This window comes from Tyto alba, unplaced genomic scaffold (genome assembly GCF_018691265.1).
Source record: "Tyto alba isolate M040663 unplaced genomic scaffold, T.alba_DEE_v4.0 Super-Scaffold_33, whole genome shotgun sequence".
Classification (NCBI taxonomy): domain Eukaryota; kingdom Metazoa; phylum Chordata; class Aves; order Strigiformes; family Tytonidae; genus Tyto; species Tyto alba.
Genome location: NW_024881308.1, coordinates 2,230,027 through 2,246,814, shown reverse-complemented (window position 1 = coordinate 2,246,814; position 16,788 = coordinate 2,230,027). Strand labels below are relative to the sequence as shown.

Below are 16,788 nucleotides of genomic sequence, written 5' to 3'. Positions count from 1 at the left end.
AAAATGGCAAACCTCAGTGGTGGCAGCACTCTTCTGGCACAGGCAAACCCACCAGAGCTTCAGCAGTCCTCCCACCACCACCCGCAAGGCGTCTGTTGAGACCTTCCATGAGTCTCTCAGCTGAGCTCTTCCTCTGCAGCTTTCACCAGACAAATTTTCCCTCTCACCCTGGGCCATCTTGGACCTTCACCAGAATTTGGCCCTCTGTATTCACACGGGATGCCAGTTGAGGGGAAATAGACTGCATTGCCTGTGCTGATATATGGAAATAGAATTGACACAAATCTTCCTATTTAGCTGCACGTATACTACTTACATCGTGCTGGTAGCCATAACGCAAATCAATTCATTCCGTACATCTTGCAATAAAGAGCATTTCATTTACTATTTGTCTGTGCCTTGACCGCTAATCCATTTCTATTGAAATGACCAATATTTCAGACTTCCAGGCTGCCATGTAGATGAAGAGAGAGCAAATGAGAGATGTTTGTTTTTTCCCACAAATACGGATCTGCTAAAATATGGGCCAGAGAACTACACTGCTCTGAGCTTCAACAATATTTCATCCCAGATTGGCTGTCAGATTTAAACTTTGCCATCTGGACCAGCAGAACTTACAATATCTCATGGAAAGCAGGGAATACAAGTTTGCAGTGAGCCATGGTTATAGCTTCCCTAAGCATCATAAATTTTTCTAAATGTTAAACTTCAAAAATCACAGCACTATAATTTATAGAAATGCTGTGTTAAATATGTAAGATTATTTTTTCAAAGGTTGAGTTTTACTTTGTCTTACTCCGAGACTGTATAAGAGGGTCAAGGGGAAGGGAAGAGAAGGGAAGAGAAGGAAAGGGAAGGGAGATCTCGTTTTGGACACAGAGGAAGCAACAGTCTCAACAGTCTTACTTGATCCACCGGCCCAGGGGGTATCTGGGTGTTTAATAGCAATCCTTTGGGACATAGCCTCCCATCTACTTCCAGTAGGTAAAACATACACCCAGGTTCATGACATCAGATATTTTTCTCAGGTCTCTCCACAAGAGGGACCTTCAGTTAATATAAAGCCTTGCAGTAACTGCTCTCTCCAGACCTTCAGGACCTCCCTCTCTCTGCCTCTGGAATTTGCCAGTGCATCTCTTTGCACACAGAAAGTCCCCTGGGTGCTCCTGTCTGGCACCCTGGCCACTGCTGCTGAATGCAGACGTGCCTGGAGATACTGCAAGTTAGTTAGGATGGCTCAAAATGAATTTGTATTTTGACCGTGTCCCCGAGGTGTTTACATACTGTGTCTCAAAACCTTTTGCCTTCTGGCAAAACTTTTTTTGCCTGCACAGCAAATGTCTGGACAGGATTTCCTGGGGCATTTTGGGCCATGCTCGGGTTGGTGACAGTGATCCTGCAGTGCTGTGAGTTGGCTGCTTGTTGCCACGGGCTAGGAAGGGAAGGTGGCTCTGCCCCAGAGCAGTGGAGTCTGCCAGTGCTTCACCTGACCTTTGAAGGCACAAATCTCTGCCCTTCCCTGTGATGCTGGTGCTAATGTTGCTCAGTGGCCAAAAGGACAGTGAGGACAACCTAGAGCAAGAGCTGCAAGAGCAACCGAGTGTCTGGCTGCTCAGTGGCCCAAGGAACTGTCTCCGAAATGGTGACAGACACAAACCACTGCTGACTTATTTTCAGTCTACAGACACAAGTGGACGGTGTCCTTCCGGCTCAGCTGGCATTCACAGCCCTTGTTATACCCCATTACGATCCCTGCAGAAAGCTGGTATCAACCCATCTCCAAACAGATCCACCCCTCCCACATCTTGGCAGCAGCACGGGGAGCACTGACACCCCGGCAAGCCCTGGTGCCAAATCCACACAGATGGGGCTGAGAAACAACCACAGGGCAGAGGAGGGGGCAAGCACCAGTGCCCAAACCCAGCAGAGGCAATGCTGGCAGTAGGGATGTGCACACTATCCCAGCCTACAGCAGCCCCGCTGCAGCCCTGGTGTCTTGGAAATGCCAGGCTCCCTTCCCACATTTCTCTCCCAGCTTCCCACTACCTTGGCTATTTGCAGGAGGAAGGAATTTCACAGCAGATAGACAAGACGGGAAAAGTTCACTATTCAATCAATGCCAGATTCTCTAAGTAGCTTTTCTGCTGCTGCAGGAATTAAGGTTGTGCAACCATTAGCAGGAGGTTTTGAGCTGAGCACAACGTGTCACCTGTGATTATGGGTGTGGTGCTGTCAGCCAGTAACTAGATGCACAGCCGCTCAAATGTACATTTGCTGTTCAGGTACATGCTCAGAAATGGCATCACAAATGTAATGTAAAGGCAGAACATAGAAACAATTGCCCTTCAGGTAGGAATATTTGGATTTTGAACCTTTGTGAGTCATTAATAAATGTTAATTATTAAAGAAAAAGCAGAAGGCATGCATCAGGAGGTAGAAGCATAAGGTTACTTGACACAGCCTTACAGCCTTCTGCTGCCTCTCACTCTCATTGTTCCTGCTTTAGTTTTAAAGGGCACGATGTCTCCGACTGATTGAAAAATAGCAAAAATTATTCCTGTACACAAAGGAAGGCCTGCCAGGTCACTGAAAAACGATCTATCAGTCTTATGAAGGTTTATCCTACGTTCAGTGAAATTTTCAGGCACACAATGTCCAGATAAATCACCCATGCTAAGGCACTCACTTTTACTAGCTTTTTTCCCTGCATTCATGTTGGAAGACCTGCCTTTAGCTCAAGCCCTGACTTCCAAGGATGCTGGTAAAAGCATCCGGCCACCACCACCTTGGCATCATCTGTTAAGCCATGACCTGACTGGCATGTCAGGATCATACAGTCACAGACTTCCAAAAATCCCTTATTTCAGCCCACTGCCTTCCTTGAGGGCTGTCTCATGGTTTGCAGGTATTAAAAGTGGTACTGCCAGAGGCTGAGATCAGAGTATTTGCTGTCCCGCACCAGACTGAGTCGAAGGGTGGATTCATCTCACATTGAGTTCAGCTCTCTATGCTGTCAAGGCTTTTATGTGGTCTGGTTGACTGGACTACCTTTATGCTTGATGGATAAAAAAAACAGTTCTTCACCTGACAGTATTTTAGATGTCTGCCTTTGGATGTGATGTATGACCTGGAACTGCCTCTTTCACCCCAGCTTGGATTTATCTCTTTACACTCCCAGTGTCTAAAGCCAAGTGAGATGAATCCTACTGTTTTGGGGAAGTCAGGACCAGCTCCCCAGCATAGTAATGCCCCTAATTCCTTTTGAAATGGGTGGAAGTGTCTCCAGTCCCCTGAGGATTCAGTGCCAGGGCAGTAGTACCCCCACACACCATCTTGCTTTTCACCCACAAATATTAGTAGATGCTCTTGGACCCACTGCCCTGTAAGTCAGGCATGTTGTAAGCCAACTCCACTGCCTCTGTAGACAAGCTGCAAAACTGGGCCAGTGATTTCCACCAGAAAAAGACAAGGCTGCCCAGCTTTGCTCACACGTTCCGTACTGCACGTAACATATTAACATCCACAGTATTTATTAGCTACCTCATATACCAAACTGTTGTCTTGACTAGCCTTGAAAAAGGCTTAGGACTTCACCTGAGGTTTTAGGCTTCTCCATCCTTCTCCAGTCCACACTAGGTTGGATCTATGGGTACCCGAGGCCGGGCTTCATCCTGTTGGTGCTGGGGCTGAGCCCAGGAGTGAGGCGGAGGTGCCCAAACACTGCAGGACAGGGTCAGTGATGGACACGGAGGGTACCCACCCTGTTCCGTGCTTCATTCCTTGTTCCTAGGTGCAGTGCTTTGCCCAGGACAGTGCTGACAGCAGCAGGGCAATGCCTGTGCGAGGGGGTTGGAGCTGAAGCTCCTCTCCATCCCCATCTCTCCCGGGATCCAGCCATGTGCTGAGCCCACAGTGTCCTCGGCTCTGCCAGCCGGGCTCCCACTGGTCAGCGAAGGCTTGGAAGAAAAGCTGCCTCAGACCAGGAGCGTGAATAGGGTGAGAAGAAGGGAGTGTGGGCGCCGTGTGGGCTTTTCAGAATTTTTCCAGATGCCTCCAAGCTTTGAGTTGTTTATGAGCAAATGGTCTAAAGCTGCATCATGGTCTCCAAGCCACAACAAGTTTCACAGTGAGAGCTACAGCCCATGGAGGGAGTATTTGCTGTTAATAAAGACACTGCTTATTCCCACTTGGAGTCCTTGAGCTGCAGAGAGTTGCCACTCTCTTCTCTTGCCTGTGGCTACAGAGAACATGGGCTCCAGAGCACTGCTGGAGCTAGCCAGAAGCAGTTCACCAGAGTCTGTCAGGATTGACAAATATTACAAAATCACAGCAATTTCAGTTAAGTTGTGTCTAAGCGGGAAAAAAAAAAAGAGAAACAACAAAAATGAGGAGGGGAGTCTGACAGTGTAGAAGGATCCTAGTTCAATTTTCCTTTCAAATTACTTCCTATTTTGATTGTATTCTGTGTTTATTGGATTTGAACAGAACTGGAGTCAAACATCCTTAGTGATCAAGATAGATTGGTGGACTGAGGGGATCTGTTTTCTGGAGATTTTCTGTATTTCCAGGTTTCATCCCAGTTTAGAATGAAAATCAAGTTACCAGTCAGGAGAATCTCCATGAAAATACATTTCCTCGTTCCATACTGCCCATCTCCTCAGCCATACAGACAGGCTGGTTATAATCCAGCAAGAGCTGATGTGGTAGGAATTCCTTTTCAATTCAGAAAATCACACAAGGGCATAAATACAGGTCACTGGCTGCTTGGGACAGAAGGCTGCCGGGATATTCACGTCTCCTCTGTGAGCCCAGCAGAAATGTTGGCTACAGGTTGAGTCAGAAGGCGGGGACACCACGGGTGAAAAGATGTTGAAATTCGTCTGTGCTGAGACTGTCAGCAGAATGGCTATTTTTCATCATGCAGTTGAATTCAGAAGGCTTATGGTGATAACACCTCCATAGGCACACCTCCCTCCCCACCCCGCTCCAGTGCTGCTTGCTCGGCAGCAAGACCCTGCATTGCACATCCTGGCCAGCCACATGTTCTTCTTGTCACTTCTTGCCTAAGATGCAGGACACCAAGTTTACTCTCAGCTCATCCTTCTCTCTCCCCATGCCCCAGTTTATCCTCGCTCAGAGTCCTTCCCTCTCCCCATCACTCTCTTCCCATTCGATTTTTCTTTTTTATAAGTTACTTCAAACAGTTTCACGATGCAGGACAGACTCTTTGCTTTCAAGGGCTGCAATAACCAGTCTCTTCGTTCAAAGCAAAGAGGAGGGAACGTCAACATAACTTCTTATTTAACCAGCATTCATTCAGCCAGCAGCACACAAGGGAACCAGACGCTGTGTTTAGCTGGGGGTGGCTGGTATGTTCAGCAGCGTTGCTCTTCCCCACTGATGGGAGTGTGCCAGGACATCAGGCAACACCAGAGTGGGTCTTGTTTCTGAAGAGCTGTGATTGCCCGCTGCAAACACCTGGTTTGTGTTGCCTTGTGAAGAACCAGCTGCAGCAAGAGAGAAAGCATGTTACTAGGTAATGCACTGCTCCAACTTCGGGTTAACATGCAGTTCAAGGTTAAAATACAGGACATGGGCAATGTCTCGCTGGGAGGAGAGATGCTTAAACATCTTCATAGCGAAGATGTTAAATTAAGAAATACCCTCTTCTTCCTGACTTCTCCCCCAACAATTATAAATGGTATGAAAAAAAGTTGTATGAGGGTGGCAGCAGGGCAGTGCCATCCTGACGCAGACACAGCCCCACTGCACAAAATGCAGGATGGAGGGATATCAGCAATGACACGAGTACAGTTCAACTGACACTTTACAGAAACAACCCATTAGCCATACTTTCAACTTCTCTGCAGGCTGGCCGGGGATGGAGGGCTGGTCCCTGCTCCCCAGACTCAGCAGACATCCCCGCAGGGCATTTGCGGAGATGTCTCCCCACCCCTGTTTGTAGGTTTTAATCCACCCACGGGTCTTCTTGCTCCACCTTGAGATAACCAGGTTAACACCCCACTGCCAGCATCACCCTGTCCAGTGTGTTCAGCAACCCCCAGATCTTTCTCCCAGGCTCAGCCCACCTCACCACCACATCTGGCCAGGTGGAACGGACAGGGGATCCCCTATGGAGGTGGAATAAATAAAGGACCTGGGAGGCTCATCAGGCAGTGGGGGAGTAATAATAATGAATTGCCAGCACTAATTAACCTCTGCTATCCTGACTCTGTCTCTGCAGCGGCTATGACTTCGACTATGACTATTACAGAGATGACTTCTACGACAGGTGAGCAAGGGAGGCCTCAGCCAAAGGGGTTTTCTGTGGGGCAGGATCTTCCCTGCAGCAAGGCTCCTGCCGTGGGGAGCGCAGTGGGCTGCAGGGTGGTCCCTCCCAGCCAGGAGCGGTGGGGTCCGATGGCCCCGCTGTGCCCCGGCTCACCGCCAGCACCGCTTGGGCTCTGGTTGTGGCACCCGATCGCCGGCACGGCAGGGCTGGGGGTGCTGCGGGGCTGCTTCAGCCCCCCCCATCCCTCCCCCCAAACTCCAGGCTCTTCGAGTACCGGGGCCGAGTCTCTCCGGTGCCCAGGGTGGTTCCCGTGAAGCGGCCGCGGGTCACCATCCCCCTCGTCCGGCGTGTGAAGGCAACGCTCCCTGTCAAGCTCTTCGCCAGATCGGCTGCCATCGCCAACAGCTCGGCCAAGTTGAAGTGTGAGTATGTGCGTGGGGTGGAACGGGACAGCGTGGAGACTGATGTGCATGCGGACCTCCCATCCCCAGGCATTCACCCACAGGGCCAGATGCTCGCAGGGAAAACCTTAAAAAATCCAAAACAGTCTGGGAACAGCGGCCCAAGTGAGGGCCTTTCAGAAGCCCACAGGCTGCGAATGCAGCAGGGGAAAGTGCAAGTACAACCCGATCGTGCCAAAGCTTGGTGTCAGCCTCCACAATGTGCCCGGAGAGCAGACACCCAGGCTTTTTTTGGTGCATATGATCACCCACAGCCCCTCAGCTTTCCCTGCCAGTGCCATAACAGGCAGCGGGGCGGCGAGGGCCGACAGTGCAGGAGAGCGCGTTGCTGCTCCGTGCCAAGCCAGCCTCTCCTCGCCTGCCCACCAAGCCCTGCTAGCTGAGCTGGGTGCCCTGCACCCCACACACCGCAGCTCCTTCCCAGCCTAGACATGCTCAGATGCGCCATGCGATGAGGTGGGAGCATCACCACACATTGGCCCCAGGGATGCATGGAGTATGTTTCTAGCGTGGGGCTTCTAGTTGATTTTACAACCTGCTTAGAGAAGTGACTGACAGCGGGCAGAGGGGTGAAGCAGGTGCCTTTGGGTGCTCTGCAGGGCACTAAATGCCTTTTTTTCCTTCCTTTCTTCCTCCCTCCTTTCCTCCCTCCCTCCTTTCCTCCCTCCTTTTCCTCCCTCCTTTCCTCCTCCTCCCTCCCTCCCTCCCTCCCTCCCTCCCTCCCTCCCTCCCTCCCTCCCTCCCTCCCTCCCTCCCTCCCTCCCTCCCTCCCCTCCCTCCTTTCCTCCCTCCCTCCCTCCCTCCCTCCCTCCCTCCCTCCCTCCCTCCCTCCCTCCCTCCCTCCCTCCCTCCCTCCCTCCCTCCCTCCTTTCCTCCTTTCCTCCTTTCCTCCTTTCCTCCTTTCCTCCCTCCCTCCCTCCCTCCCTCCCTCCCTCCCTCCCTCCCTCCCTCCCTCCCTCCCTCCCTCCCTCCCTCCCTCCCTCCCTCCCTCCCTCCCTTCCCTCCCTTCCTTCCTTCCTTCCTTCCTTCCTTCCTTCCTTCCTTCCTTCCTTCCTTCCTTCCTTCCTTCCTTCCTTCCTTCCTTCCTTCCTTCCTTCCTTCCTTCCTTCCTTCCTTCCTTCCTTCCTTCCTTCCTTCCTTCCTTCGTCCAAGTGAAGTGCAGCGAGCTGCAAACAATCAAAACCGAGCTGACACAGATCAAATCCAACATTGATGCTCTCCTGGGCCGACTGGAGCAGATCGCTGAGGAACAGAAGCTGTCTGCAGGTCAGTCGGGTGCATGCGGATGCCTTGGGACCACTCTGAGAATGGGCAAAGAGTTCAGGGAGCGCCATGCAGAGCTGGCCTTGAAACCATCTCCACTTAGAGCATCCTCTGGGCTCCAGTGGTGAAGTGCTGATCCCCAGGTTCCAGGGTAGAATCACAGACAAAAATTACATACCAAAATTCCCCAAATTATGGAATTGGGTTTTAAAATAATGAGATTTTTTTTCGTTTGTCATCTCGTTTGTATTTTTTTAGTTTGCCTTTTTTTTCTATTCTATTCTATTCTATTCTATTCTATTCTATTCTATTCTATTCTATTCTATTCTATTCTATTCTATTCTATTCTATTCTATTCTATTCTATTCTATTCTATTCTATTCTAATTCTAATTCTAATTCTAACTCTATTCTAATCTTTCTCCCACACTCACTCCGGAGGGATGCAGAATAATGACGTGCTCTGCCCTCTCCAGGGTTGCTTTCAGGCATCTTCCTCAAAATCAGCAAAACTTCCTGTTGCAGAAAAAAACCCAGATCCATTCTTTACCTACAAACTGAATTGGGAGGCCCACTGGATTAATGTCATCAGGCTCCAGGCATTGCCTCCCAAGCCTCTGATCCTGGTGGCTTGGCTCTTGCTCTCACAGAGGTACGGAAGAAGGCAGATGGCAGCAAAAGCGAAATCTCCCAGGAAGACACAGCATCAGAGGCAGAGATCAACACAGAGGAGCCGCTGAATGGGGACGAGGGTGAGGAAGAGGGTCTCGCACGGGATGAGTGTGAAGATGAACTGGTAAGAGAATTTGGGTAATATATCCCTCTAGACAAAGGAGTTCAGTAATGGACCGCAGTTTTACTGGAACTTACTGAATCCCCAGAAAAACAGTTCTTCCTTCCTCAAAAGAAATAGTTGTATTTAAACCCTGTCATTGTTAACAGCTTGTTCTTTCAAACTGTTCTGCTGCTTGCAAAAGCATTGACCTAGCAAATGCACTGTAGGGCCGCTAAAGAAACATGTTTGGCTCTTGAAATTTGGACCACATTTATCCTTTTTTCACAACTGTTAATTAATGGTTAAAATAAGTTGCTCTGCTCCCAGGTAATTCTTGGATTGAAACATACAGCAACGACAGGCCATGTTATATTAACTGCACTTGTAGAACCGTGCCTTTGCAGTGCCCTTTCACCTAAACAGACACGAAATGGCATAAACCTAGTTAGAAGGTCCGAGCAAGCCACAGCCGCTGTGCATGAAGCTGCATATCCATAGCCAGGGCAGCGCTTGAGCGTGGCTGGCCTGATGCCGTGCACACATCAGCCCCACTGGTGTGAGTCCTGCCCCGAGCCAGGACACTCCCGGTGAACCCAGTGAGCAAATTTTGTGCCTAAAAAGCATCGGGATGGGAGCCCTGTTCTTGGTACCCTGGTGTTAAGGGAAATGCGGGGCACTGTTTTACCACTGGCAGCACTGTCACTTATCACAGATTAAGACTCCTTGGAGAATGGGGTGAGCTCCGGACCCAGGCAGAGAGCAACAGGGTGCTGTGGTGGAAGGACGGCCCTGCTTGCTGCCTCTTCTGCAGGGCTGCAGTCCTGGGAAGTGGGGCTGGCTGGCACAGCTCACCAGTGGAGGCTTGGGGCACATCGGGGCAGCCTCTGAGCCTGTACTGAGTGTCCCTGCAACAGCTCTGCTCCTTCCCCTCCCCGGCGCTGGTTGCAGCAGAAGTGAGGATGAAGCTCGGCATCCCTTTCTTTCTCCCTTGTCCCTTCATCACTGGGGTGACTGAACCCCACTGCACATGAGCAGCACTCTTCCTACGGCCCAAAAGCTCCTCTAACTCAAACACTTCCCAGCTCGCTTGTACTCTTCTACTCTGCCCCACCTCAGTCCTGAGGGATGAGGGATCTGAACAGGGTCTTTCAGCTGTTTCAGTTTCTGGGGCCTCATGGCTAAAGTCTGTGACTCCTGCTAAGAAGAGATGATTAAGGGGACACATAACAGACGCTATAAAGAAGAAAGGCAAAAGCTGGCCTCCATCTCTATATCAATTAGGATAACAAAGGCCAGGTTTGAATTACATCAAGGGAAACACATGGAAGAAATTAGGGGGAAACTTGCTGATGCTAATGATGATAAAGCAGCACACCGCCTGTCAACAAAAAAAACGTGGACTTTTCTGTTATTAGTGGCTAAGAAAACAGAGTGGACAGACATCTGCTGGCAATGATTTTGGAAGAGCTGGTCTTCATTAAGAGTAGATGAACAAGATAACTATTTCAGCTCCCTTACATCTCTATTTTCTGTAGCTCTCTGGTCCTAAAGTGGCATTGAGATCAGAAATATTTTACTGCCAACATCAGACAGGCTCACATGTGCTCAGCATGGGGCAGGTTAATGTGCAGTTTGTTTGCGGGGATGTTCTCTTAAACACTGCAAGGTGACTCACAAAAGCCATCCTTTATATTTTGCTCCTGACCTTATAACACTGAACAGTTCTGAAGTCTTTCCAGTTCCTGGGGCATGACTCCTTTATCCCACGCCTCTGTGGCTTACACACATCAGTGTAGCCTTCACCACCTGCTGTCCGTGGGCATGGTGCCCACACCAGTCCCTAAAAGCATTATCTACCCTTGGCTAGGAGGGGAAGTGGTGTCGCAAGAGAAGAGTCAGAGGTCACTTGGACAGATCCGATCTAGTAGTTAGTTTATTAAGTTCTAATCAGTAAATTTGGGCACGTAAAATATTTAACAAGTACAGTTGGACTGGCAGTCAATATTCTACTATTTATTACATTTAAAGTTAGTATGGGATACAAAGATTATCATGTAAGCTTACTATATGTTACACGCATGCAAAAAATGTGACTTACCAACCCATCAATGCTTGGTGTCAGGTAAGGGATCTCTCAGCCTTGAAGGGTAACTTTGAGGTGTCCCTACTCAAGGGGAGATCCCTGCCGCGCAGCCAGCGGCTATGGAGGGAGAGCTCCATGGGCCTTCATGGCTGCAGATATTTATAGCATAAAGTGGTTGATTCATAGTCATATTTTCTGCTGTGTTCGTGCAATTTTGGCCACTTATCAGCCCAGTCTCCAGCAAAACTGCTTTTTTGGGTGTGGTGCTGGGTTCTCACCGATAGCCTCACACAATAGGATTAACTTTGTTTAGGCTTACTTTCTGAGCAACTGCCCGGACCGAGGTCCAGTTAGTTCAGACAGGAGAAGACATCCATCACAAGTGGGAAAGACACAGTTTAGGTAAGTCAGGAACCAGACCTGCCAATGCTTGGGCAGTACCCAGCACAGAGGCTTCCTTGCCTTGAACCTCTTCCCCATGGTGACAAGTGGGGAAGGTCCACTTGGACTTGGGTCTCGGTCCCACCCATGCCCTGCAGACAACTGTAGGATGTCTCCTGGGGAGCAGCAGGCCTGAGCATCCCTGCTTGTAGGGGAGTTCACTGAACAGGGCTCATGTGAAAATACCGTGGCTAAGCTGAGTGGTGCTTCACCATGGTGTTAGCCCCAGCTGGGTGAGGGGGAGTATTTTAGTTCCCCAAGGAATCAGGCACACAATTTCCACTGAAAGTCAATGGGAGCTGGGCAAATACTTCCTTTCAGCCTCACTCCTGGTGCAAAGTCGGCTGCCCTGGTTTTGAGCACAAACCTCTGGTTGGCCTGGGGGAAGTTTCCAACATCACCTGGGTAAATGAAGTCCAAAATACACACTGCAGCCCACAGGGAGAAGCACAAAGGGGGGCCCCCTTCCAGCATGAGTTTGTGTCCTTCTCAGAGAGGGTGGGCAGGGAAGGAAAGGGGAGGAAGGATAAAGTAGGTAATGTTTCATTCCCACAGGCTCTGCCACTAGTCTCAGGGACCTGGGAGGCCAGAAGACAGACCTGACCAGTGAAAACCAAAAAGGGAAAAAAAAAGCAGCATTGTGTACCTTGACCTTTTCCTTGTGCTTTGTCACTAGGTCCCTTTGTCCCCTGCCCCACTCAGCAGTGAGCTTACACTTTCCTTAGCCTTCCTTTTGCTGCTGGTGTACCTACACATGCTCTTCTAACTCCATCACTGTACACTGGAGGGATGGCTCCATACTCCTCCTGGGTGGCTCAGCTTTCCTTTCCATCTGCTAGGTTCTGCCTTTTCATGTAGGAAAAAAGCTCTGTTGGGAGCTTGCTGTTCATCCTCGCTGGCCTCCTGCCACACCTGCCCAACTGTCATCAGCACGGGCCATTTTTATCCTTCGATGCAGGAGTCCTTGAAGAACAACACAAAATCTGCTCTCTTAAGTTTAGGGATTTGATTCTGCTATCTTTGAAGTCCCCCAGGAGTACAAGGGCCTGCGATCAGGAGGCTTCCTCCAGCCATCCAGAGGAGGTGGCCTTCGTATCAGGTGGCCTGCAGCAGGTGCCTGCCACGATGTCACCCATGTTGGTCTGTCCCCTGATCCTCACAAACAAGCTCTCAGCTGACTCATCACTTTTCCAAGGCAATCCCTGTGCATCTGGGCTATTCTTTTGCCCACAGCACATGCCACCTCACCTGGCTTTCCTGAAGATCCTGTTCCCATGGTGCTACCTGCTCTGTAATTGCAGAGAAGGAGCCTTTGTTCTGTTGCCAGAAGTCACAAGCCTCCAGACTTCCCTCACTTGGGAACCTCCATCCACCGCTCCTTTGAGCGTAGTCTCCAGCTGTCCCTTCTTTATGTGTTGCAGTCCTGAGACTTTACCCCTGTGGGGTCTGTGCAAAGACCCTGTCGGTCTCTCTGATTGTAAAAATCCATTTACGTCCCCCAGTACCCTCTACACCAGTCTGCTGCTAACAACGTTGGGACTGGGCTCCCTTGCTTTTCCTTTCAGAGTACCTAGCACCACTGGCAGACATCTCCTGGATTCATTTCCACCTCTAAAATATTCACCACAAAATTTGGCCTGCGCAGGAGATAACTGCTGTGAGCACCTAATTCTTTTAATGATACTGCATTGCAGAATGGGTCCAGGAGGGGGACTTTCACACGCTGTGCTTTCAAAACCACTGTGGCACAGGGAGTGGTTCAGCACACTGGCACCATTACGGTGGCCTTTGGAGTCATGAATGAGTGTTATCATTCTGGATGATGAGTTCTGCTGCAAACTGAGACCAATTTCTGTGCTCGACAGCAGAATTATGTCGTGTGCAGTTTGCCATTGCAGACTGACTGCACATTGGTGGTGTTGGCCAGTGGCAGTGCCTGTTCCCTGGTGCAGGACATTCCTAGGTCCCAAATTAACTTCTCACAGTGCTATAACAAGGCATGAGCTGTGCAAGCACACAATAAACTTTATGAAAGTGCTGATCATGGACTTAACCTTGCCATGCAGAAATTAGGCATCCAGTCAAAGCATGGCAACTCATGCCACAGGCTCAAGACCTTCCCTGGGACATGTTCACTGGAGGTGTTGACTCTGGCATAGCCCAGAACACACACCTGACTTTACACAAGGGAAGCTGGGCTTAATTTCATCCCAGTCCCTTTGAAGTTCAGCAGGAGACAGACTTCAAAATCCAAGAGGGAATCACACATCCCAGGTCTGGCTGGCAGAGCCCTTGCAGAATAAAGAGCCAGGAGGAAATTTTGGGGTTTGCCTGGGACTGTCTTCCAGAAACCACAGCACAGCACCCGGTGTCCATATCAGGTGTGTTTTGTAGTTCCTCCACATGCTGAGCAACCTGACACTGCTCACAGCGTGCGAGCTCTCCCAGACCACGGTACCAGCTGGTCACGGCACGCGAAGTGTCACGGTGTCCCAGGCAGGGCAGGAGGGACAGGTGGTGATTTACTGTTTATGGTTCCCTTTTCCCTCCAGGAGAACAGCCATTACACAGATGTGGAGGATGCCAGACTACAGTAACCAGGTACAGCTCACTCTGCTTCACTGCTTTTTAGAGGCCGATTCTGAGCAAAAGCTTTCATTCCATGCACGTTGAGGGGGAAGGGGGGGGTTGCTGCTTCAGAAGATGCTCTTTCCCACTGATCCTCTGCGTTTTCCTAGCACTGAGCCTGGCTGCTTAGCTGGGTCACTGAGGTTCAAGGAAAATTACGTACCTTTTTTCCACCCCCCTCTCTTCTCTCCTTGCAGCCCATTCAGAACAGCAGTGAGCAACAGTGTGAGGAAAGCACGAGGCTAGATCCTGTCCTGGCACGTTGAGCAAGACAAGCTGAATCGAAGTGGTGCTGTCATCTCTACCTGGCATTCAAAAAGGAGAAACATGGCCCGACATCTTCCATCCATCTGTAAAGCAAAGACAAAGAAAACTCATCATACCAGTGAATCCCCACTACCCTGTGCAATGAATTCGGAGCTCTGCAGCCAGCAGAGGCAGGAACCAAACCCTGCACAGTCCATAACCATCACTGCCTGGATAACAGGAGAGCGGTTGTGTCACCAAATGAGTCAGAGATGTTATAGAGATTTTTTTGTAGGGAGAGGAGGGAGAACTAAGGCTAACCCAATAAAGACTTTTTTTTTTTCCCATGCTAGGTGAGAGCCAGAGCATTTGCTAACTGGGGGAGAAGTAGTGCCTCAGTTTGGACAATTTGTGTTCTCATGCTAAAGGTCCTGTTGAGGAAGAGGGTGTGGGGTGAGCTGTGTCTCTTTTGCCCCATGAGCTGCTGCAGGTACACGGTCACTTCCAGGTGGAAAGGAGTCAGTGCTGGTGTATGTGCTGTGCTCTGCGCAGCTGCTTGAAGAGAGGGGAAGGGGAAGGAAGGTGCCTGCAGGAAAGCAAGTGATCCCAAGCAGGAGAAACAAAGCATACATCATCTTCAATGGTTTGGTCTCCTCATTCCCCACTGGGAAACCACCCTGTAAAGGCCAAACAAGTCTCTGCAGAGTAGGGGGATGCAAGCATGTGTGGATGAGACCCTCTCCATGGAGCAGCCGCTCCCTGGAAAGGGTGCTATGCTCCCACTTCTCCAGCCCAGTGCCAAAAACATCAGCCCCCTCCCCGGGTGCCCATGTCTCCTCCTGCCCCGGCCTCGCTGGGTGTTCACACCGGCACAACAGCTCCCGCTCCTGGCTGCGAGGGCTGTGCACCATCACCAGTCTGACAGGTCTGCGCAGTGTGAACAACTTGCTTGAGCATCACGAGGCTGGGAACAGTGAATATCCCCGAGCATGATGCATGTGGGCGTGCAAGCACCTCCCCTGCCTACCCAAATCCAAGCTGCTTTTGACCTGGTGCCACGTCCTGCGAGCAGGACTGCAGCAGCCAGCGTGGGGCTTGTCATGGGAACCCCCTTACGCCAGAGCACCCAAGAGGTCTCTGGCCTTTCTCTTGTTCGTACCTCCTTCATGGGCTCACCCAGTTTTTCTGAGTTCAGGGTAGATGGAACTGATACTCATGCAGCACTTTATTCAGATCAGATGTGTCCTGCCCGTCTCTTCTCTTCCCCTCCAAAACACACACACAATCAGTGCTTTGAATCCAGAACCGTGTCCACACCTTACCCTTGGTCAAACCCTCCACAAAATGCGTGGCCCCCAGGTCATGTAGAATGCTCTGAAAGGGGACTCCTGCTTTGTGCTCCAATGCTCAAAGCCAGCCCTCATCTATGGCATCTCTCTTTGAAGGATGAAGGGGAAAACAGGTCCCGGGGGCAACACTTCCCTCCCCCAAGGGCCATCCTGGAGCAAGCATGGCTCTTGAAGCACAATGTTTTATTTGCATTTCTTAGTTTCAAATAATTTATGAGGGATTAAAGGGATAACCGTGCTTTCCCCTACCTTTTTCTGGTTCCTGTACAATTTATCCATTGTGTTGTACTGAGCCATTGCAGAGCTGTTTTCTAGGCTTTGAGAGATGAGCTGCAGTTTTTGCTATGAACTGACTGTGATGCTGATGTTTGGGAGAAAGGTGACCTTGTACATACAATCCTGTATAATAAAAGAAAGAAATCTAATTTGCTTTTGCTCTCGTCTCTCTCTGTCATACATATACACACACATGCTTTTTGTGTCTATTTCAGACAATAAGTCTTCTTTCCCTTTCTAAGATCTTGAGCTCCACAGAATTTTCTTTCCTTTACACAAGGCATATCCCACTGGGCTGTGCAAACCATCTGGGTTCACAGGGGCTCTGGATCTTCTCTGGAAGCCTGGAGACTCATTTGATGCAGGAGAGCAGGGGACAAATCCAGGCCTTTAATCTCTGGACTTTACACTGGTCCAGCTCATAACAGAGTGGAAAAATGAGGCTGCTGTTCCAGTTTGCACAAGCCAACTGTGCTAATAAATGATCCTTAAGAACAATGTCTTCTGGCCATCTCCCCAGTCCCTTCATCAGCAGACCAACACTCACACCATGTTGCCAGCTGTGCCCGTGTTCACTGGAGTAGTCATCCAAACCCTGGCATGTTTGGCACCCGGGCTGCATCTGGAGGGCACCAGTTATCACATGAGGAGAACCCAGCTGCTACCCCACTTTCAATGCTTTTTTCATTTTCCAGTCCTAGAAAGTTGTCTGCTGAACCTGGTCTGAGCCACCATCCAGCACTAGAGGGCAAAGCTGCCCACTGCATCTGTTCAAGTTCATGGTGAGTCTGAGGATGCTTGAGCATCCAGCCATCAGTCACCCATTCACTTCAAGATGAGGAAAGCAGTATTGTCAGACTAATAGCTGGATGTCTTTGCAGCTGGGAAGAAGGAGGAAGGACTGGGGGGGCGGAGAAAATGAGCAAGTCAAAACATTTGGCTATCAATAAGATCAAAATCAGCCCAACTTTAGGT

At 50.0% G+C, this 16,788-nt stretch overlaps 1 protein-coding gene across 3 annotated transcripts in view; it reads left to right on the top strand.

Annotated features, from left to right (window-relative positions):
• The window catches only part of RALY (RALY heterogeneous nuclear ribonucleoprotein), a 138,295-nt gene extending 122,333 nt beyond the window's left edge, over positions 1 to 15,962 (top strand). For all 3 annotated transcript variants that reach the window (XM_042801006.1, XM_042801005.1, XM_033001252.2), the window contains 6 exons: positions 6,245 to 6,292; positions 6,554 to 6,714; positions 7,906 to 8,019; positions 8,666 to 8,811; positions 13,867 to 13,915; positions 14,140 to 15,962. In XM_042801006.1, the coding sequence (XP_042656940.1) occupies positions 6,245 to 6,292; positions 6,554 to 6,714; positions 7,906 to 8,019; positions 8,666 to 8,811; positions 13,867 to 13,911 (514 nt within the window). In that variant the 3' untranslated portion in view covers positions 13,912 to 13,915; positions 14,140 to 15,962. The remainder of the gene's footprint in view (positions 1 to 6,244; positions 6,293 to 6,553; positions 6,715 to 7,905; positions 8,020 to 8,665; positions 8,812 to 13,866; positions 13,916 to 14,139) is intronic.
• The last annotated feature ends 826 nt before the right edge of the window (positions 15,963 to 16,788 follow it).